Source organism: Dreissena polymorpha, chromosome 13 (genome assembly GCF_020536995.1).
Source record: "Dreissena polymorpha isolate Duluth1 chromosome 13, UMN_Dpol_1.0, whole genome shotgun sequence".
Taxonomy (NCBI): domain Eukaryota; kingdom Metazoa; phylum Mollusca; class Bivalvia; order Myida; family Dreissenidae; genus Dreissena; species Dreissena polymorpha.
Window position 1 is genome coordinate 61026649 of NC_068367.1, and position 23104 is coordinate 61049752.

At 35.7% G+C, this 23104-nt stretch overlaps 1 protein-coding gene across 1 annotated transcript; it reads left to right on the forward strand.

Moving 5' to 3' along the window:
• Positions 1–3169: 3169 nt before the first annotated feature.
• On the forward strand, positions 3170–22661 carry LOC127856608 (uncharacterized). The gene is made up of 6 exons (XM_052392917.1): positions 3170–3230; positions 8393–8496; positions 10195–10321; positions 15997–16065; positions 17361–17436; positions 21631–22661. Exons 1-6 carry the CDS (start codon positions 3197–3199, stop codon positions 22553–22555), a joined length of 1335 nt encoding a protein of 444 aa, XP_052248877.1. The 5' UTR covers positions 3170–3196; the 3' UTR covers positions 22556–22661.
• The last annotated feature ends 443 nt before the right edge of the window (positions 22662–23104 follow it).

The window sequence follows — 23104 nt, forward strand, 5'->3', positions numbered from 1 at the left end:
AAAATTGCAAAAGTATTCATAAAATAAGCTATTTGGGCCGCATATATTTGACCTCTGACCTTGAAGGATGACCTTGACCTTGACTTTTCACCACTCAAAATGTGCAGCTCCATGAGATACACATGCATGCCAAATATCAAGTTGCTATCTTCAAAATTGCAAAAGTATTCATAAAATAAGCGATTTGGGCCACATATATTTGACCTCTCACCTTGAAGGATGACCTTGACCTTGACCTTTCACCACTCAAAATGTGCAGCTCCATGAGATACACATGCATGCCAAATATCAAGTTGCTATCTTCAATATTGCAAAAGTATTCATAAAATGAGCGATTTTGGCCAAATATATTTGACCTCTGACTTTGAAGGATGACCTTGACCTTGACCTTTCACCTCTCAAAATGTGCAGCTCCATGAGATACACATGCATGCCAAATATCAAGTTGCTATATTCAATATAGCAAAAGTTATTGCAAAATTGTAAAGTTGGCGCAAACAGACCAACCAACCATCAGACCAACCAACCAACCGACAGACAGGGCAAAAACAATATGTCCCCCACTACTATAGTGGGGGACATAAAAATAATACTGAAAAACACTCATATTCTCAATTTGATGCATTTTTTAGCAAAACAGCAACAACACTATTTTCCCAATTTTAGTCAAAACGCCATTAATTTTTCCAATTCAAAGCGAGCCTGCCCCTTTCCCAAAATGGTGGAAAAACAAGAGCACCGCATAAGGGGTGCCACGCTCGGCTGTGAAAGCTGGTCAGATTTTATTTTATTTTTTTTAAAGGTCACAGTGACCTTGACCTTTGACCTAGTGACCCAAAATGGGTGTGGCATGTAGAACTTAAGGTGCATCTACATATGAAGTTTCAAAGTTGTAGGTGGAAGCACTTTTATTTTAGAGCCAATGTAAAGGTTTCAGCACGACGGCGAACGGGGGACGACGACCAGGCTATGACAATACCTTGGGTTTTCCCTGAAAACAGCCTCGCTAAAAACAACTGCAGACAGACACAGTGACTCACAGACTGGCCGGGGAGGGGACCGCTCATGGTGACTCTGAAATAGGATGAATAAAATATATTCAGCTGGGAGAATAGATACTTTTGATGGCACACATACAGATGGTCAGTAATAAAGGCAGCTTTTTTTCTCTGGCCAGTCTCATGTGAGAAGAAAATGAGGTTGATACACTTGACCATAAAAAATGTGATTTTGATTGCTTTTCCTTAATGTAGTGGACATGACAGAGTTAGTGTTGTCCTAACAAATTTGCTCAATAAGCTTTCTACCAATGCCTGCTTCATGTAAATAAAGTCTTTTCCTGGGTTATTGCCATAATAAAAAGTAATTGGACAAAATTAAATGAGAGTTCAGTAGTAATGTCCCTATATATGGCACATCACATTATATATGGCAATTCCATAAAAGGTATCGTCATCCCATTTCCACATAATAGCCACTTCCAATTCCATAAAAGTCATTGTCATTTCTATCCTATATCACATGAATTTTTTTTTTTATATAGTATGCCATTTTACCTTCTTCCCAAGAGCAAAATAATTGTTTGAGTGCAATTATGATAATAATCAAATTCTGTTTTGTTGTAAACATATTGCTGGTAAAGCCTTGTTATTGTTAACTGAAACCATTTTATTTCATCTTCATTTCAAATCAACAGCTATTTTCCATGTCCTGGAACACAGTATTACAACAGACATGGCAAAAGATTGTCACAATTTAAAGGCCAGACTGGCCTATACAAGGAGAAAATTTGTACAGGCCACTTGTAAATTTGTACAGGCCACTTGTAAATTTCACGGCTCGGCTCCAATTTAATATAAGTGTTTTACCCAGCACGGCATTTTTTAAAGATATATTTATCACGTTGATGATTTAAGAAAGGGAAAAAAAAACAGAGCGAAAAGCTTGATTTGGGGAAATAAATTAAGCTTGTTAGTTTCAGTTTGGTCAGAAAAGTCAATATGTAACACTACATACAACATATGAACATGATTATTTGGACGTCATCCCCAATGGCAAAAAAAGAAATAACAAAGTGTCAAGTCCATTTATTTAATTCCATATTCTTTACCACAATAATTGAAAAAAAGAGTATCATATACAATGATAACAATTTATCAATAATTTTCTGATATCACATTGACCTAAAAATAAAACGAAACTTTTTCACTTCATTTTCATCACAAAAATTAGGCAGCAGTCTAGTGATGCCAAATGTCACCCCATTTCCCATGATAAATGCAGTAATTTAGCATTGGACAGTAACATTGATTGCTTAGCTGTAAAACAGGTCTTACAGCTAAGCAAACAGTAACGCCAGTGCATTACACATGGCTACCTAATTAGGCGAGGTCCCTATAGTATCAGGTGTTCTCTGTATGGTGTTTTTTTATATAATGTATATGTATATACTGGATATGATCAAAATTAACTTCTCAATAATGTTCTGGTTACAAATTGCCAAAAAGCAGGAGAGAAAACCTTTTTGACCGCGGTACCCCTGCGAAATGATATTCATGAAATCATGAATTTTTCATACTTTAAAGAATTATTCATGAACTCTTCTTCATTAATTCTTAACGTCACTTCATGAAGTTTTCTTCATGAAGTGAGGTTTTTCCAATTCATGAAGATATTAAGAATATTTCAAGGATTCCCAAAATGCATGAATTATTCATAAAAATGTTTTAAGAATAAATTAAGAATATTTCATGAATTTAATATTCTTAAACCACCTATGAAATATTCATAAATTATTTCATGCATGTTTTATGAATATTTTTTGACTTTAAGATTCTTAAACCACCCATGAATTATTCATAAAATGTTTTAAGAATAAATGAAGAAAAAATTAAGAATATTTCATGACTTAAATATTCTTAAACCACCCATGAAATATTCATAAATTATTTCATGCATGTTTTATGAATATTTTTTTAATATAAGATTCTTAAACCCTCCATGAATTATTCATAACATGTTTTAAGAATAAATGAAGAATATTTGTTGAATTTAGTATTCTTAAACCACCAATGAACTATTCATAAATTATTTTATGAATGTTTTATGAAATTTTTTAGAACAAAACATGTGCATTGCTGTTTTTACAAAGGAAGAATATTGTGTGCACAGGAAGTTGAAACAGTAGGCAAGCTGAATGAAGGCACATGGTTTATGTTATATTTGGAAATGTAAGTCTTTAATAAATTACCGGCTAAACTGATTGGTTCCATTTCAACTTCTTTGGTACTCTGTTTACATATGTTTTCAAAATTTTGCTACATTATATCAATCTTTTGTCTGCTTTATGAATGTTTTTGTCATCAACAGAATCAGAAGCATAACCAATCATTTCATGTACATGTAATTCATTAACTGTTCGCCAACATGCCGATGAAGTGTCAGCAATTCTAATGATTTTATTACAATGTTGAATTTTATCTTTAAGTTCTTTCAGTGATCAGACTTTTTGTCTGTTGACAAGACTAATTTACTTCATGAAAACTTCAAGAAGTAAATTTTCATAAAGTTTCAAGAATAATTAAATGTTCATGAAGTAACTATTTTAATATAAATGCGATCAATAAATTTATTTTCTGTGCTGTATTTGATGTTTGAGTTTTTTTTAGTGATAAGACTAAAACTTGTCTGTTGGCAAGGCTAAATGTAGAGGTTTCACTTCATGAAAACTTCATGAATTAAATTTTCATGTTTTAAGAATGATTATATTCATGAAGTGTTCAACTTCATGAAGTAAATATTCTTGAACTAAAAATGAGACATTGAAATATTGAACAAAAAATGCATGAACTCTTCATGAAGTAAAGTTTCATGAAGTGAGCAAGAAATTAATGAATTCTTCATGAATATGAGATAAGTACAGTTTCATGCATAAAACTTCATGAATAACTCATGAATATTAGGTGTGTAAACTTCTTGAACTCTTCATGAAATCTCCATGTGCATTAAGGATGCATGATATTATGAAGATTTGATGCATTTTCCACTTCATGAATAGTTCATGAACTCTGTTTTATGAACTTTTCAGGAATAGTCTCATTTTGAGTTCACATGTTTCTCATGAAGTCTTCATGAAGTACCCTCATGAATGCTTCATGAAGACAATGCGAATAGTTCATGAAGCATTCTTAAACATTTCGCAGGGGTATTATCAAAATATTAGGCATAATTTTGTGAAGTCAAATTACCACCATAATTATAGCTCCATGATAAATCTGTTGATGAGACATCAGACACTGTTATGCATGACAAATGTCCACCAAATTAGGCAAGGATCCTGTGGTGTCAGCTGCTTTAATATTTGAGCAGGCCATGGTAATCTATAGGCTTATAGATAGAACACATCATTGGTATATCTTGGAATTGATGAGGGTGATTCTGGAAGTCTTCTTAAATTTGCTAGAGGGATGTGTTTACACCAAATTAGGCAAGGATCCTGTGGTGTCAGCTGCTTCAATATTTGAGCAGGCCATGGTAATCTATAGGCTAATAGAACTAATAAAGTCCTAAATTTGCTAGAGGGGTGTGCTTTATACATAAAAATCTCGGAGTGTTTGTCCAATGTGAAATTCAATGTAATCTGCTTACAAATAATATAATATTCAACAATAAAGCGATATTAACTTAAACCGAAAAACTTAAAATAGCCTCAGCTATAAGGGATTTTATGAATTTAAGGTATTTTCTTTAAATTAAAAAACAAATTATATCAGGACCACACACACAAAATCAAATAAATGGCCTACAATTAAAAGCATTCGGACTTAAAAGCATTATTACTTATATTCATATTAAAACCAGCGTTTTGCATTGATGGCAATCTTTGCATTTTGACTTGGCAATCAGTCACTAAATTGTCAGGGGAAGACATAATAGACTATCGATAAACATTTATAACAAAGTTTAGCTTTCAAGATGAGAAAACAAAAACTACCCAAATAGTGTAGTGTCTTGATAAGACGGAAATCATTTAATTATCAAACCACAAATATTTGTCGTACTCAGTCGTTATGGAAATTGTTCTTGAAAGACTGAATAGGCTACCAAAATGTGCCAGTTTGATATAAATAACACAGATTGACTTTTTTTGTTTCAGGGACAAGTATTGTGCTTCGGTTTTTCATTTATAAGAAACAAAAAGATTTTTAAAGACCGACATAATGCGAAAAAGGGTCTTATTCCATATGCATCCAGCATAACTATAGTCCAGCCTAAGCATCTCGCAGTCTGGTCTGGAGATACTTAATGTGATCACAAAACCTTGTGTGATTTATAGCGTACAGCTCTGAGCTCCTGACCAGTGCACATTTGCACAGACTGGGCTCTACGCTGGCCAAAACTCCATAAGATCATCTTTTGCGTGCTGCAGCTCTAAAAGAGTGATTTGAATGTGTCAAAAGAAAACTGCATGTTAATCAAATTTTAAAATTCCATATATTTTGATAGTGAAAAAATGAAATCCTAATAAGCCATAGGAGGCCACATATGATGTAATAATTTTTATTTGCGAACATTTACACATGGTTTGAATATATGAGCACTTAATAACACACATTTTAGGTGGTGAATATGCAAAAAATAAGTGACAAAAAACAACAATTTAAACCTTTCTTTTTCACTAACTATTCAAAAATGTAATTTGTGTAACTTTATCTCAAAGTCAGTATATAGTTTGAATACCTTTTAAAATATATCATGTGTTTGAACTAAGTTTCTTCTCTGAAAGAATAAGCGGAATTTGTTTAAATCTTGCACAATATCACAATTGCAAACAATTAATTATAAGTAATTATATTGGTGTTTGCATTTTATGTGGCCGTCAGATTGGCCTACGTCAGTGCCTTCAGCACTTTGATTTTTGTGAAGTAAAGTGTTCCCATCTAATATCCCAAGATCAACATAGGGCACTGTTACTGAGCATACAAGGATGGTTAAGTTGATTGCTTAGCTGCAAAACCAGTCTTACAGGATGCTGTACATCACAGATGTCCACCAAATTAGGTGAAGATCCTATGGTTTCAGCTGCATCTTATGTTGGAGCAGGCTATGAGAATTTGTGGCCCAGACAGAATATAATCAGTGGTGGTAATTGCTTGGAATTGATTAGGGAGACATTATGTAGGGCCTAAATTTGCTGTAGGATAGTTATTGCTTGTTGTAATCAAAAATGGAATAATTGGTATTTACCTTGACACAACTGACTTACGCTATTATGTACAAAGAATCAGTTATTTACTTTACAACAGTTTACAGCTGTGTGACACTTCATTTATAATAAAGCGCTGAATTTATGATTTAAACCTAAAAGTAAGTTGTTCTTGCATGTGGCATGCTGTCTCATAAAAGGTTACATTTCCTCTAAGTTAATTCAAGGTCCTTTGATGCACAGGGAAATTTTCTGGGCCTAGGCAAGTACTTGGTATCATTGGGGATGATCTAAAAAAAGGTTCCCATAGTGGGGTTAGAACCTTTGACCTCCCAATCGCTAGGCAGACAGTCCATATCTATTACTCCGAGCCCTTGATATACAGTATAATCATTAAGTGTGGGTTAATTATTAATATTTAATATTTATGTATAGGGTAATTGTTTTTATGAATTGCTATTCTCCTCATTGATATCTACACACCCATGAAGTTTCATGTTGAGATCTTGTAGCGTATCTGAAATATAGCCTTAAAAAGTTACATCATACAAAAACAACAAAGGGAAATAAGTCTTAGTAAGGAAAGTGCTGGGTTATGGTTCTTGTGCATGGCACTTTTTCTAATTGATTTCTACACATCCATGAAGTTTCATGTTGAATCATATCTGAGATATAGCCCAGAAAATTTCAATCATAAAAAACAACAAAGGGCAATAACTATTATTTTTTTAGCATGGCACTTCTCCTCATTTATATCAATACACCTTTAAAGTTTCATGTTGAAATATTGCATGGTATCTGCAGAGCAGGGATCATATTTTTTTCGGTTTTGTCGGTCCTAGACCGATTGGGGTCATGAAAGACCGATTGAAAATCCCAAACAGTCGGTCCGATTGTGTTTGCTAAAATTCCAATGTCATGAAATGGATTATACAGCGCACATGCTAACACACCCTATTTACATTCTTATCTCGATAAGGTGTGATAAGGTGGACTATGACCCCAAGCAGCGAAGATTCGCGTTGTTGTGTAATAGTCATGCGTGAATAACCCGTGTCAATATCAATCGCTATTTCAATGGCTTATACCTAGCACACTAATTAATCGGTCCGTAATGTGTACTCATCCACGATAAAATCGTTGACAGTTTCTTGGGAGATGAAAACCTTGATGTTATCCACGTGGACATTGTGCATTTAATGCATGAAACAGTAAACTTTCATATAAACAAAGAAGAAAATCGGAAATCCTGCAATAATGATGGGTGGACCTGAAAGCACGCTCTGTAACTAAACAAAACATGCTGATACATTTTCCACCAGCGTAATAATCCGGCAATAAATGAATGAAAGTCGCGGATCTGATCGACAGAACAGCCGAAAGTTATTTTTATGGGCGGACATTCACATAAACTAGTACACAAGAAAAATAATATACATTGTATAAATCTTTAGTAAAAAACGTGTTAGCATCAAAATAATTTGTGTACTTTATTGTTTGTTGTTGAATAACCACGACTGGAAGTTTAGATGCGTGATTTCAAATCACACAGAATGACAGATTAATAATATTGACAACGATGAAAAGTCAGATAAAACAGCACACGAAACAACAATGAAATAGCAAATGATAGAACCAAATGAGAAAACTCGTATGTTCCGTTAAAAAAATGCCTAAGGGAATTAAATTTGTACATTTATTAAACCACCTTCATGAATGGCAAAATGAATGGTTTATATTTTAACGTAATTTGTCATGATTTTGGATATACATTTTTGGACACTTTTCCCCCCATTATCCATAATCCAGACTGATTGATGATGCAGGAAAATATGATCCCTGTATCTGAGATATAGCCTGAAAAATTTCATCATACAAAAAAAGGGCAATAACTTTTATTAAAGAAAGTTTATGGTTATGGTTCTTGTACATACACCTATGAAGTTTCATGTTGATATCTTATATAGTTTCTGAGATATAGCCCTAAAAAAAAATGTGATAGACACACAGAGGGAAGGACACACAAGAACAATGTTATATCCCTCCATCTCTGGCAGGGGATACAAATCTGTGAGTACCAAATTGAGCATGATGATCTCGTCTACAAACTTGTGGACAAAATCAAAGTTCAGTCAGAAAATTGACTTAAATATGTGTGTGATATGTTTTGTTCTCCTTTTATTTCAGTCTTGTCCCGGCACTCTGCAGTACCTGCCTATGACAGCTATGCTACGCAGTGCGAGAGGTTTGACCCAGTCATCATGTCCGCCAGATACACCCAACCCTACCAGGTACTAAAATTGAGTGTCACTCTTGAAAATCGGGGCTTAATGCACGTGTGCAGTGTCGTCCTAGATAAGCATGCGCAGTCACCACAGGGTAACTACACTTTCCACTTTTATAGATTTTTTTGTTTTAATAAAGAATCTCTAAAAGAAAATTCAGTATAGCGTCGCTGTCGTTCTCAAACCTTGTACCTACAACATGCCAACTTTTCAGGAGAAAGAAAAAAACGTAACATTTTTTATAACAACATTTTAGAAAGTGAAATTCTGTAAAAATACCAAACAAATGAAGCTGCAAAATACGGTATAAGCCGTAGACGCGTAAGTCATACTGATAAGTCATACTGAAATTCAGAAATGGTAGTTACAATATTTCGTCACCACAGTTTTTTCATTTTTATGAGGTACGACAATTCATCCTGATAGTTGTCCAAACGAAATGATGTACCTATAGGTGAAAAGACGTAGCAATAATCGCTACGACTTTTCGCCAGACACAAAAGCCAACAATCAAGTTACAATATTTCATCATTTGGCTTTTTGCAAGGGCTCTAATTGGCGTCGAGCTACAAGATATAGCCCAAAACACGCGCCAGGTTTCATATATTCGAAAAAGACGAAAAACAAATTGAAAATTTTGGAGCTACCAGGTTTGAGAACGACAGCGACGATAGGTTTATTTTCTGACTTGGCCTGTGTAGATTGCACACGCTAATCTGGGACAAAACTTTATGCACATGTATTAAGTTTCATTTTTCCACAGCGAGGCACATGTTTATAAATATTCTGTAGATTTCTATTACTTAAATTACAAGTATGCAAAATTAAATTGCATTTATAACAACATTTAGTAAGATCATGTAATAAATTGTATTTTACATTGAATGTCAAAATCTTTAAACAATACATGTCCATGTCAGACAATAAAAAGTGACCTTGACAGAATATTTTGTATTTTCTCCCGAGACTCTAAATAATTTTCACCCAGCCAAAGTAAGGCTTAGCAATCAACACAATTGCTTGATCTTAAATAATAGCCATTATTAAACTGCTTCAGCAATGGAGTATATTTAAGACTTGAAACATTTCACATTTCATAACCCCTATTGACACTAACACCAATTCTACTAACATGCATTACATGCAGCAGTTTACACATAAAAGTTCAAATGTATTCATATGAGTATGGCCCTGCTGAATAGGAATGGACTGGCACAGACACACAGAAAGGGGTAAAACACAATGCCCATGTGACATTCCTGGACTGCCAGGGTCATGTGACATTCCTCTACTGGAAGGGTCATGGGACACATTAGCACACAGATAGGGGTAAAACACAATGCCCAGGTGACATTCCTGGACTGCAAGGGTCATGTGACATTCTTCTACTGGAATTGTCATATGACACATTCACAGACACACAGATAGAGGTGAAACACAATGCCCAGGTGACATTCCTGAACTGAAAGGGTCATGTGACATTCTTCTACTGGAAGGGTCATAGAATTCATATTTATAGTAAAATATAAAAGGCAGCTGTGATGTAGTGAACATGATGACCGCCAATTGACACCAAGACACCAAGTATTGGTTCTTCCCGGAACAAACTCAAGAGCTTTCTAATATGCCTTAGACTTTTGATGCAATCAAGCAAAACTAATAAGGTTTAAATTAAAGAATGTTTTTCTACAAATATTTTTACAGGTACTGTCTACCACAACTACGTCTTCTAAAATTGGATACCCAAAACCCACCAGCGAATCGTCTTTGACTCTACCAGAGGATCAACCAATCAATGACAGCAGCGTCGGAGGGCCAGCAAATGTCTCAAGTAATGTTGTTACTGGCATTTTTTTCCATTAAATTTTAACCAGGCTCAGAAATGTTTGGCAATAGAATTTCATTTAAGAGCACTCAAGAATGTACACCGCTCTAAGGAAAACTTGCTTAGACTACTGTTCTCTGCTTGCATTATTCATAGAATTCTCGTATGTCTTTCAATGTTAACATTTTGGGACGTCAGTGTACTCCACATACAACGCTCTGTTCATCCCAAAACACTTGCTGTACATAGGAACTCAAAATCACAAGCTGCTACAAAAGCTTTTTAACCCTTATTAACCCTTTACCAATTAGATACGTATATTGACACATTTGTAGTCCCTTAGAAAGTTATATTTAATTGAAGACCTTTCTTACTAGATTCAAGTTTTAATGGTTTCATTTCCATATCCTAGATACTGATGAGCAGCAAACAGCATAAAATCTGAACAGACTGCAAGATACCTTTTGCACATAGCCATTTTCACTTTGCTTTTGAGTGGAAAAAGGGCCTAGTTCCATTACTCAAGCAATGAAACTGAATGACATGAGTTGACACACTGTCCATGCAGCAAAAAGACGCACTGAATTTGACAGAAAAGGAAAAGTCCATAAGAACTGCTCCGTGGGAAAAAGGGGTTTAATGCATGTGTATAAAGTATCGTCCCAAATATACATGTAGAGTCCACACAGGCTAATCAATCAGGACAACACTTTTATTGTATTTTTTCGTTTCAAGGAAGTCTTTTCAAGGTAAAAATCCTGTTTAGGCTGATACCCAAATAGTTTGAGTTGCCTCCTCTACAGAAATGTGTAGTTTTCTGGTCATATACTTTATTGTCTTTGACAACCATGAATCAGGGCAGTCTGGTAATATGACCGACAAAGGAGATGCAAATTCACTGCCCCCCACGGTACAAAAAGACATATCAACGCAGTAATGTGGTATCACTTTGCCAGACAGTTTTATGCATAATGAAACATTGTAAGACATTGATTTCAAACACAATAATCCCAAGAACAAGAATGTCTGGTGGGTGTTAGCAAGTGCGGGAGTGCGTCTGCTCATGAATTCAAGCAGACACCAAAAGTATAATTATGTTATATAACAATGTCTGGATACTTGATTGGCATTTTATAACGGGTTTACACAATTGTGCAACATTCGAACAGAAACATGTTAACCAAATTCTTGGATGTGACAAGAACTAAATTGATTGTCTGTTATTTTTCCTGTTTGACTCTTCATATAGCACTTACAACCAATTTTATCACTCTGGAAACAAATGTTTCTTATTTTCATACTACTTTGTTTCTGCAAATACATACTTCCTGATAAAACTGACAATCTTCAAAACTATCAAAACGAGTATAAAACAAAAAGATGCAGCTCTATATTTATAAATATGAAACAACTCCCCTTGTTCCAAGTTTTATTCAAAATAATGTCCTTAATGTACAATCATTGATTGACAAAGTAAACATTTTGAAGCATTATTTTGTAAGTCAATTCAAAGTCTCGTAGATAGCAGATAGGGATTTGCTTGTTAGACTTTTCATCTGGAAAAAATGCGTTTGCACCCTGGGCAAGGGAACTTTTAAAACTTTTTTACTACAGAATGCTAGAGCATGGTTTTGTTTCCAAATCATCAAATTCCCAGAAATCCTTCATAGAAACCACCATGAAATGAATTTTCTCAAATGAAAGAAAACTGTTCAGTGAATTTAAATGTTCCAAACAGGATTCAATACTCCTGACAAGAGAAAATTATCAAAGCCTTCAACTGTCTTCTGTCTGTAATGATTATCCATTGAAAAATCATTCACAGTAACCAATAAATCTTCAACGCAATACCGCAGATAATAGCAATTATTACAGGAAAATAAATTCAGATGATTATTGCCATAAAATTCTAGATGTCAGCTGCTGCTCTTGCTAAATATTTGACAAGAAATTGCAGTATCCTTAAGAATTCCACTGTAATAGGCTGAGTCAAAGCAAAAATGGGTCTTACAAGTTTAAAGAGGCCAGCGTAGCTCCTTGTTTGAGGCTCTTGCTAAATTTATGACAAAACAAGACTATTGCCAAGCAATATAGTCCCGTACCGGCTCCACCATTGTCAGAAATTCCACCATTGTCAGATTTTTTTTTATGTTGTTGTTGCCATAGCAACCAGAAGTTTTGACGTAGGAACAAAATGAAATGACGTGCATAATGTCCATATTGACATCTATCCATGTTTCAAGTTTCATGAAAAAATATTAAGAACTTTTAAAGTTATCGCAGGATCCAGAAAACCGTCATTTTCAGCAGTATTTTTAGTCTATTTGTTGCCATAGCAACCAGAATTTTTTATGTATGAAAAATTGAAATAACGTGCATAATGACCATATTGCCATCTATCCATGTTTCAAGAAGTATCATGAAAAAAATATTAAGAACTTTTAAAGTTATCGCAGGATCCAGAAAAGTGTGACTGACTGACGGAATGACAGACAGAGCGCAAACCATTAGTCCCCTCCAAAGAAACCGGTAAGGGACAAAAATGCGGTATTCTAAGGAGTTCCACTGAATGAGCCCAGTCAAGGCAAAAATGGGTCTTACAAGTTATGAGGCCAGCATAGATCCACAACAGTCTGCGCAATTGCACAGTCTTGTCTGGTGCCATCCTGTCTGCTAACGATACCAACAAATCTTGCCTGACTTTATAGCGGACTGGGTAGCTCTTTGTCTTGAGCACTGCTAGGATGTGCAGGCTGGTCTGGAGTTTTGCTGGCTACATAGGGCATAAGACCCATTTTTGAATAATGGGGCTCTTACAATGTAAGTCTTAGCACTATATTAAATACAAAAGACAACCAATGACAATTTATTCTTAATTCCATATGCGACAACCATACAAATGGTCTTTCAATGAATGTTCTTTTGGTAGTTTTCTGATATTATACTGTTAAGATCACTCATATAATATAGCCCTAATTCTATACAAAATACTGCATATAAGAAGTATGCACCTTTTCAATCTCAGTTCCGTACAACAATCAAACAAAATGGCCTCCTTATGAATGTTCTTGTTCAATTCTTTGGACTTTAAACTATTTAGATCCAGTATACGCCCATAATTTTATAAAACAAGAGCTGTGTTCGTGAAACACAATGCCCCCTATTGCGCCGCTTTGAAGCCATATATTTTACCTTTGACCTTGAAGGATGACCTTGACCTTTCACCACTCAAAATGTGCAGCTCTATGAGATAAGCATGCATGCCAAATATTGAGTTGCTATCTTCAATATTGTAAAATTTGACCTTTGACCTTGAAGGATGACCTTGACCTTTCACCACTCAAAATGTGCAACTCCATGAGATATGCATGAATGCCAAACATCAAGTTGCTATCTTCAATATTGCAAAATTTGACCTTTGACCTTGAAGGATGACCTTGACCTTTCACCACTCAAAATGTGCAGCTCCATGAGATACACATGCATGCCAAATATCAAGTTACTATCTTTAATATTGCAAAATTTGACCTTTGACGTTGACCTTTAACCTTGAAGGATGACCTTGACCTTAACCTTTCACCACTCAAAATGTGCAGCTCCATGAGATACACATGCATGACAAATATCAAGTTGCTATATTCAATATTGCAAAAGTTATGGGCAATGCTAAAGTATTAGGACGGACGGACTGACAGACGGACAGTTCAAAAACTATATGCCACCCTTCAGGGGCATGAAAAAGTTATGGCGAAAGTTAAAGTTTTCGGACAGATGTACAGATGCCATATATTTGACCTTTGACCTTGAAGGATGACCTTGACCTTCCACCTTTCAAAATGTGCAGCTCCATGAGATACACATGCATGCCAAATATCAAGTTGCTATCTTCAATATTGAAAAAGTGATGGCCAATGTTAAAGTTTTCGGACGGACGGACAGACGCCATATATTTGACATTTGACCTTGAAGGATGACCTTGACCTTCACCTTTCACTACTCAAAATGTGCAGCATCATGAGATACACATGCATGTTAAATATCAAGTTGCTATCTTCAATATTGAACAAGAGTGCCAAACTGTCACAAGTTACGCCCGTTTGAAGGTTTTGGACAACTTAATAACTTTACCATGACCCATATTTGAACTTGACCTACATATTATCTAGACACAACTTCTGACCTAATTTGGTGAAGATCAGATGAAAACTACTTCAATTAGAGAGCGTACACCATGCTAAATGCTTGAAATGCACTAAGTGACCTTGTGATCGAGTTTTTGACCCGGCATGACCCATATTTGAACTTGACCTAGATATTGTCTAGACACAACTTCTGACCAAATTTGGATAAGATTGGATGAAAACTACTTCAATTAGAGAGTGGACACCATGCTAAATGCTTGAAATGCAATAAGTGACCCTGTAACCTAGTTTTTGACCCTGCATGACCCATATTCGAACTTGACCTAGATATTGTCTAGATACAACTTCTGACCAAGTATGGTGATTATCGGATAAAAACTACTTCTATTACAGAGCGGACACCATGCTAAATGCTTTTAAATGCACTTAGTGACCCCCTGACCTAGTTTTTGACCCGGCATGACCCATATTCGAACTTGACCTAGATATTGTCCAGATACAACTTCTGACCAAGTTTGGTAGAGATCAGATAAAACTTCTTCAATTAGAGGGCGGACAGCATGCTAAATGCTTGAAATGCACTAAGTGACCCTGTGACCGAGTTTTTTACCCGGCATAAACCATAATCGAACTTGACCTAGATATTGTCTAGATAAAACTTCTGACCAAGTTTGGTGAAGATTGGATGAAAACTCTTTGAATTAGAGAGCGGACACTCTGCAGTGGAAGCCGCCCGCCCGCCTGCCAACAGCCCGCCGCCAAGGTGAAACTATAATATGTCCCGTTTTTTTAAAACAGTCGTATAAAAATTATATAACCAATGTTAAAGTTTTCGGACGGACGGACAGACGCCATATATTTGACATTTGACTTGAAGGATGACCTTGACCTTCACCCTTCACCACTCAAAATGCACAGCTTCATGAGATACACATGCATGCAAAATATCAAGTTGTTATCTTCAATATTGAAAAAGTTATGGCCAATGTTAAAGTTTTCGGACGGACAGACAGACCCCATATATTTGACATTTGACCTTGAAGGATGACCTTGACCTTCACCTTTCACCACTCAAAATGTGCAGCTCCATGAGATGCACATGTATGCCAATTATCAAGTTGCTATGTTCAAAATTGAAAAAGTTATGGCCATTAAAGTTTTCTGACGGACGGACCGACTGACACACTGACTGACTGACTGACTGACTGACGGACAGGACAGTTCAACTGCTATATGCCACCGTACCGGGGGCATAAAAATACTGCATATGAGAAGTCCAAACATTCTGAAATGAGCCAGAAACAACCATAATTTTAGTTGTTTGTTATATTTCTGGAGAAACACTATCGGACCCAAAGCCAAGTGTACAAAATACTGCATATGAGAAGTCCAAGCATTCTGGAATGGGCCAGAAACAACCATTATTTTACATGTTTGTTATATTTCAGGAGAAATGCTATCGGACCCAAAGCCATTTTCACAGAATACTGCATATGGAATGGGCTAGTAACAATATTTTATCCATTTGCTCTATTTCAGGAGAAACCATATCGGACCCAAAGCCCAGTCCTGGTAAATCTGACCCCTGGAAACTGGTCACTCTACTACGTAAGTGTAGTCATGTGTATGCTTACTGAGCCAGGTTATGAAAAAACAGGGCTTTATGAATGTGCCTAAAGTGTCTTACCAGATTAGCCTGTGCACTTTGTGCAGGCTAATCAGGGACGACACTTTCCGCAATACCTGAAATTTTGTAAAGAAGAGTGTCCTACAATCATTTATGAAACGGCCCTCAGGACTGCAAACAGATGCATAGAAAGTTTATAATTGACATAATCAGAAATGGCAAAACCTTTAAGCAATTGTTTGTGTTGTCATTATGCAATAAATGTGAAAGCGTGTCCCCCTCGAACAAACTCACAGAGACCTTTATGCCTGTCAGGGACAGTAAGTTAATAACTACAGGATGAACTAGTAGTTGTTAGTGACGCATCATCTGGTTACAGGAAATATTAATCAGATTAGATCAAAATATTACAACTCTACCAGAGCAACAGAAACATAAAAGAAACAGAGCGGAAACAACATCTGGAGGTACTAATAACCTACTCACAAACCAACTGTTTGACATGAGGAGCTGGCTATGACAATACCTCGGGTTTTCTCCGAAAACAGCCGAGCTAAAAATTGCATGCATCAAAGACAATGTACATTTAAGGTCAAAAATCTTCATAAACGGTCTGTTCACTGTATCAACCATTAAGAAATTTTATATGCATTTAGCACGTTTATAGTCCTTTACAAAAATAATTTGTTTACTACACTCAATTTCCAACCCAAAGATACTCATGAGCATCAAACAGCACAAAAACCTTAAAAGGCTGGGAGTTACTTGCAGGCTGTTCATTTTTTTATTCTGGTTGCATGTAGCCATTTTTACTTTGCTTCCTAGCAGGAAGGGGTTAAACTCCAGTCCCTCCAGGACTGAACAGGGATTCTTTGCCTTCACCAGGTGTGGTCATAGTAAACATCTAACAATAGAGAACTATAATGTTAAACTGAAAGGACCTTTTTGCTTTAAATAAGGGACATTTCAAAAACAGCATTTACTAAAATCAGGCCCTGGTTTCTCAATAATTTAACCGCCAGTTATTATTACAGCAGTTAATTTTTTAATAACGTGATTTATGTGACTTAATAAATAAACCTTTGATAAAATAATGTGTTAATTGTAAAAAATAGTTTTGTCAAATAATTTGCACACTGTTTGATAATATTATTGCTTTAAAAATTAACTTTATTTTGGTCTGAACTTAACAGATTTACTTTAACTGGCCGTTAAAAGTTTGAGCAAACGGGCCCTGTCCCTCCCCGAATGAACAGGTCTTCTCTTCATTCCCCAGGTGTGGTCATAGTGAACATCTTTCTGGGACTGCTGATCGTTGCCCTGCTCTTGGCCATCGGATTTGTTTGCTACAGGTACCAATCCTTATATTTATTTTTATTTTGTTTTTCAAATAAAAGTATTTCCTGGTATAAAATACTGTTGATGATATCCTCAAAATTATGTGTGATGGCGATCGGATTTGTCTGCTACAGGTACCAATCCTTATATTTATTTTTGTTTTGTTTTTCTAATAAAAGTATTTCCTGGTATAAAATACTGTTGATGATATCCTCAAAATTATGTGTGATGGCGATCGGATTTGTCTGCTACAGGTACCAATCCTTATATTTATTTTTGTTTTGTTTTTCTAATAAAAGTATTTTGTGTTATTAAATACTTGTTGAGGATATCCTGAAAATAATGGGTGATGGCCACTGGATTTGTCTGCTATAGGTACTGATTGCATTTGAGCCTTGCTGGGAAAACTGGGCTTACTGGATGAGAGTCAAGTGCCATTCCAGATTAGCATGTGCAGTCTGCACAGGCTAATTGAGCACAACACTTAACAATTTTATGGAGTTTTTATTTGAAGGGGCCTTTTCACGTTTTGGTAAATTGACAATATTGAAAAAATTTGTTTCAGAATCGCACATTTTTGTTTTAGTTATGACATTTGTGAGGAAACAGTAATACTTAACATTGACCATGCTCTAAAATAGCCATTATATGCATCTTTTGACATGTTTAAAGACCTGAAAATTATATCGCGTTGCAACGCGAAACGAATGAATAATTTGGAGAGTTCTGTTGTTGTCCTTATATTTTGTGAATCTACGAGGATTTCATCTACGAGGATTTCTTAAATAAAGTATAAAATACATCGTTCATTGCATGAGGAAGGATGGTCGAGTGGTCTAAGTGGTAGACTTTTAATTCCAGGACTCCAGGGGTCAGTGGTTCGAGCCCTGCTGAGGGTTACTTTTTTTTTTTTATTCTTGATTTTTTACTGGAGATTTTAAGATTCAATGTTAACATTTATCAATATAAACCATTTAATGACAAATTTCAAAACATGCCAAAATCTGTGAAAAGGCCCCTTTAAAGGATGTGTCTTAATAACCAAATCCAGTTGAGCAGGGAAAGTGAAGTCCCTGATTATTGCCTGTGCAGTCAGCTGGGACAACACTTTACGCACATGCATTCAGCCCCATTTTCCCAAAGTGATTAATTTATTTATGTTTTTCATAATATGAAATAATTGTTGAGGGTATCCTCTAAACAAGTGGTGGCAGCATTTGTTGCAGAAAAAACTTTATTAAAAATGCACGAGTAAAGACCGATGTCCAAACAACATATAATATATAACAAGAGCTTTCTTAAAACATCTAAAGCAAGTCATTAGATTGTGCAATAATTGTGAAAAGAATATTGTTTTAATTTCAAGTGCAAATATATCTCAGAACTAGTAGGTGTCTTACTTCAAATCAAGACTGACCAACACACAAATTTGTATGATCCTTTATTAAAGCGTTAAACTGGTCCCTGTAACCTTGACCCTTTGACCTCCGAATAAATATGTGGCTCGCTTTCCAACAAATAATCAACATATCATTTTGGAAGATCTTTGATCAAAGTTTTCTTAGCATCCTATAATTATCTGGTTACACACATGTGCAAGGTGTCTTCCTTTCCTTCCCATTAATAAGTATACCAATTTAGATAACTGTGTATCAAAGTGTTTTGTTGATATTTTAGGTAAAAGAATTCTCAATATTTATCGAAAACAATAGTCTATGGAGTGACAAACCTTCTGACTGACAACGCAACATATCCAACTTTTTCAAAGGGGAAAATGATCATGTTTGGATACACACAATTTTTCCCTCACTAATGTTTGTTCCCTCCCTTTATTTACGTCTTTCAAATAATCAACATTTTCTACTTTTGGTAAAACATTCTGCGCAATTTGGCCACAACCATAATTATATATAATCCCTATTATTGCATTATTATTTTACTTCTGCTAGTGATTAATTATTTAACCATCAGCACAAATTAACGCTCGAGGATAAAACACTTTCATTCCAAGTCCCCTGACATCTGCTGCCGGTGTCACTTCCCTGTAAAACTGACAATTACAGCTGCCGTTTAATGACTCAAATGTGACAGAATAACCTTCGAAGAAAATCTGTGTATTTTGTGCCTATTGCTACACTATTCTATTAAAAACAGAAGCGTTAAGCAGATGCACCAGTGTGGCATTAAATACTTGCAATTTAAAAGTGTTTTTCTTAATTATATGTCAAAGCTTTCCACTGGATATCAAAGAACAAGGGACAAAATTGTCACAAAACCAGGTTTTCATTGTGAAAAAAAATCTGATAAAGGGAGACAAATCAAACTGAACTTTTGAAATGAACAAACAAAATTAACCCCCTTTGTAAGTTTGTTTTAAAATAAATCTATTTTTAGTCGTGGCGACCTTGACATTGGAGATATTGACGTGATTCTTTTGTGCGACACACCGTCCCATGATGGTGAACAAATGTGCCAAATGATTTTAAAATCTCATAATGAATGACATAGTTATAGCCCAGACAAGCTCATTTATGGCTATTTTTTACCTTTGAACTCAAAGTGTGACCTTGACCTTAGAGATATTGACGTAATTTTTTCGCGCGACACACCGTCTAATGATGGTTAACAATGTGCCAAATGATTTTAAAATCTCACAATGAACGACAAAGTTATGGCCCGGACAAGCTTGTTCCGCCCGCCAGCCAGCCAGCCAGCCAGCCAGCCCGCATTCGCCAATCTAATAACCTGCTTTTTCCTTCGGGAAACCTGGTTAAAAACCTGGTTAAAAATCCTCATGACAGGAATTCTACTTGATATACAATGTTTAAAGTGCTTTTGTCATATTTCATTTTAGAAAAAAAGCTTTTATGTTTGTACAATTGTATCTTTAAGAAACTTCAACTGTATATCATTATATATTATTTCACCCATTCATGCCTAGCGTCTAGAAAAAAGGCCTTAATGGCAAACAGTGTAGACCCAGATGAGACGCCGCATGATATGGCGTCTCATCAGGGTCTTTGCTGTTTGCTAAAATGAATTTCTGTAAGAAATATTCTAAATATAGAAATAAATATACTAGAAATCCCTAATTTTGGAAATAAATTGATCCAATTTAGAAGGATGGGAGAGTCCACTAGGCATAAATGGTTTAATGCAGTAAGTTATTCTAGAGTAATCGACTGAGAATTAGATGCAATTTAAATTGTTTGAAATTGAATGGCAAAATATAAAAGCAACCAAACTTTGGCCAATACAGATATCAATACCATGAGTTTGGAAAAGGACTTCGTCCTAACAACTTCACTAATGAAAAAGTCAACAGTTCCCCAAAATTTCAACAACAGGGTCACAACAATTTGCATGCCCTGCAAAATACTTCACACTAAAAGGACTCAATGTTTCCCGAAAATTCGTCTTACGGCTAATGTTTAAGTAATCTTCCACCAATGCTGTCACAATAATTCTCAAATACCGCAAAATATGGACCCCCTTGGACTATAAACTGTCTGCTCCACTCATATAATGTCTCGGAGCCAAAGTAGATTCTTTGGTTGCCATGAATAATACATGCGTTCTGAGTTTAATCAGGTGGTACCAGCTTAATTGATTGCACTAATGAACCACTGCTCTAGGAGAAATATTATACAAAACCTCAAACATATGTGCTGGGCAAATTGGACAAGTCGGTAATTGCTCCCACTTTTTCTTTTAAAAAGGCTGTCATTACAATACTTTCTACATTATTGATGGTTAATAAGTCTGCAAATGTCCCCTAATTTGGAAATTGATGTGTTGTTGTTTTGTTTGGTGATATTTTCTTGTCTCAATTTTCTACTTTTCTCACATTTACCCCACACAGATCAACAAATTTAACAGATGATAATTTGTTTAAACACAAAACGGCACATATCAAAGAAATGCACTAAAAGTCAAAAGCACAGTTTTAACAGTGCAGTTAAGTGCAATATATATATAAAGTAAAGGTATTTGCTTTCTTTTTTTTCAATTAATGCAAAGTAATAACAATAAAAATCTCTGAGATAAATTTTATATTAGTTAATGTTTTGGAATCCTTTTTTTAAATAACCAAAATACCCACTAGAAAAAACTGGACACACAAGTGCTTTTAAAAAATACTGCTCGTATACCTTTCCAGTGTTAATATTTCACATAACAAACAAAAGAAATCCCTTATATATTGACAGGTATATATCGTTTGGCAGAGAACGACGAAGAAATACCATCAAGAGTGAAACGCAGACCACTCTAGATGACAACCGCAGTACCGAGCTGCATTTACTCTCTGACGACAAGCCTGATGGCCAAAATCTTCAAGACGCCAACCACAAACAAGAAACAGTTGTGCATACACACGTTACCTCAAACCAGAACGACCCACAAAGCGTATTAACGCCTTACGAGACCATGATATTCAAATTTAATTGTCCTGGACAAGCAATCGAGGATGAAACCGCTGTGTATGACACTGCTACCGGCGTGTCCACTTTCATGCCGCAACCTGTAGCTCGTAGAGTAAACGGCAAGTTGGCAAATACAGAGGAATCGGCTTACTCAAGTTTTGACGATGAACAACCAGAAAATTATAGTGAATTCACTGACCTCCATGGCATTGACAAGGATTCCCTGAATCCGCAGAATGTTAAGATGGTAGCGGATCTTATCGAACACAGAGGTCACAAGTGTGACCCAAATAAAACTGCAGACGATTCAAGCTCCACGAGCTCAAAAAGAATTTACGAAGTACCAGAATACCGAGTTGTTTCGAGCAGTACGAAGGATCCAAAACAGCGCAATGAGGTCAACAATGTAAGAAATAGCCTACATGCAAACCACACAAACTACTCTAATAAAACTGCGAACAATCATGCAGATCAGAATCACTATGGTGAGATCGTCGTCAAAGTGGGAAACAATGTTAGCGATCACAGACATATCCAAGTCGTGCCTGAAGAAGGGTGTCATCACTCGTCATCATCAACAACGATGCAGCTTATTCCTGAACACAAGTGCTTGTTGCACAATATACCTCCCCCGCCCCCACCCCCTAGCGGGTCTGGCATGGCATTAAAGGGACGTAACAGCTGGTCGGCGCTGCATGCGGACGTTTAAAAGTATTGTGATACATTATCGATGAATGGTGCAATAAATATTTATGAATATTTATTTAAATGTATTGCTATATTGAGTCCACTAATAAAGGGGCATTTCAATAGAATATCCACATTGTTACATGCATTACATTTGAAAGGTGCAATAAATATTTATTGATATTTATTTTAAAAAGCTTTGCTCTGGGACAACTGCGCTCAATGCATGTGCCTAAAGTATTGTCCCAGATTAGCCTGTGCAGTCTGCCAGGCTTATCAGGGTTAACGCTTTCCATCTAAAATGGATTTTTGTCAATTAAAGACTCCAATTTTTTTTTTAAATCTATTTAAGTGCAAAGTGTTGTCCCCGATTAGCCTGTGCGGACTGCCCAGGCTAATCTATGACATCACTTTTGTACATGCATTAAGCCCAGTTTTCTCAGAGCCAGACTAAAATGTATTTCTTTGAGTCCATTATTAAAGGGGCATTTCAATGGAATATCCCCACAAGCATAACATTTGTTTATAGAAAATAATGTTAAAACATAGTTTAAGCATAAATTTGTAAAGC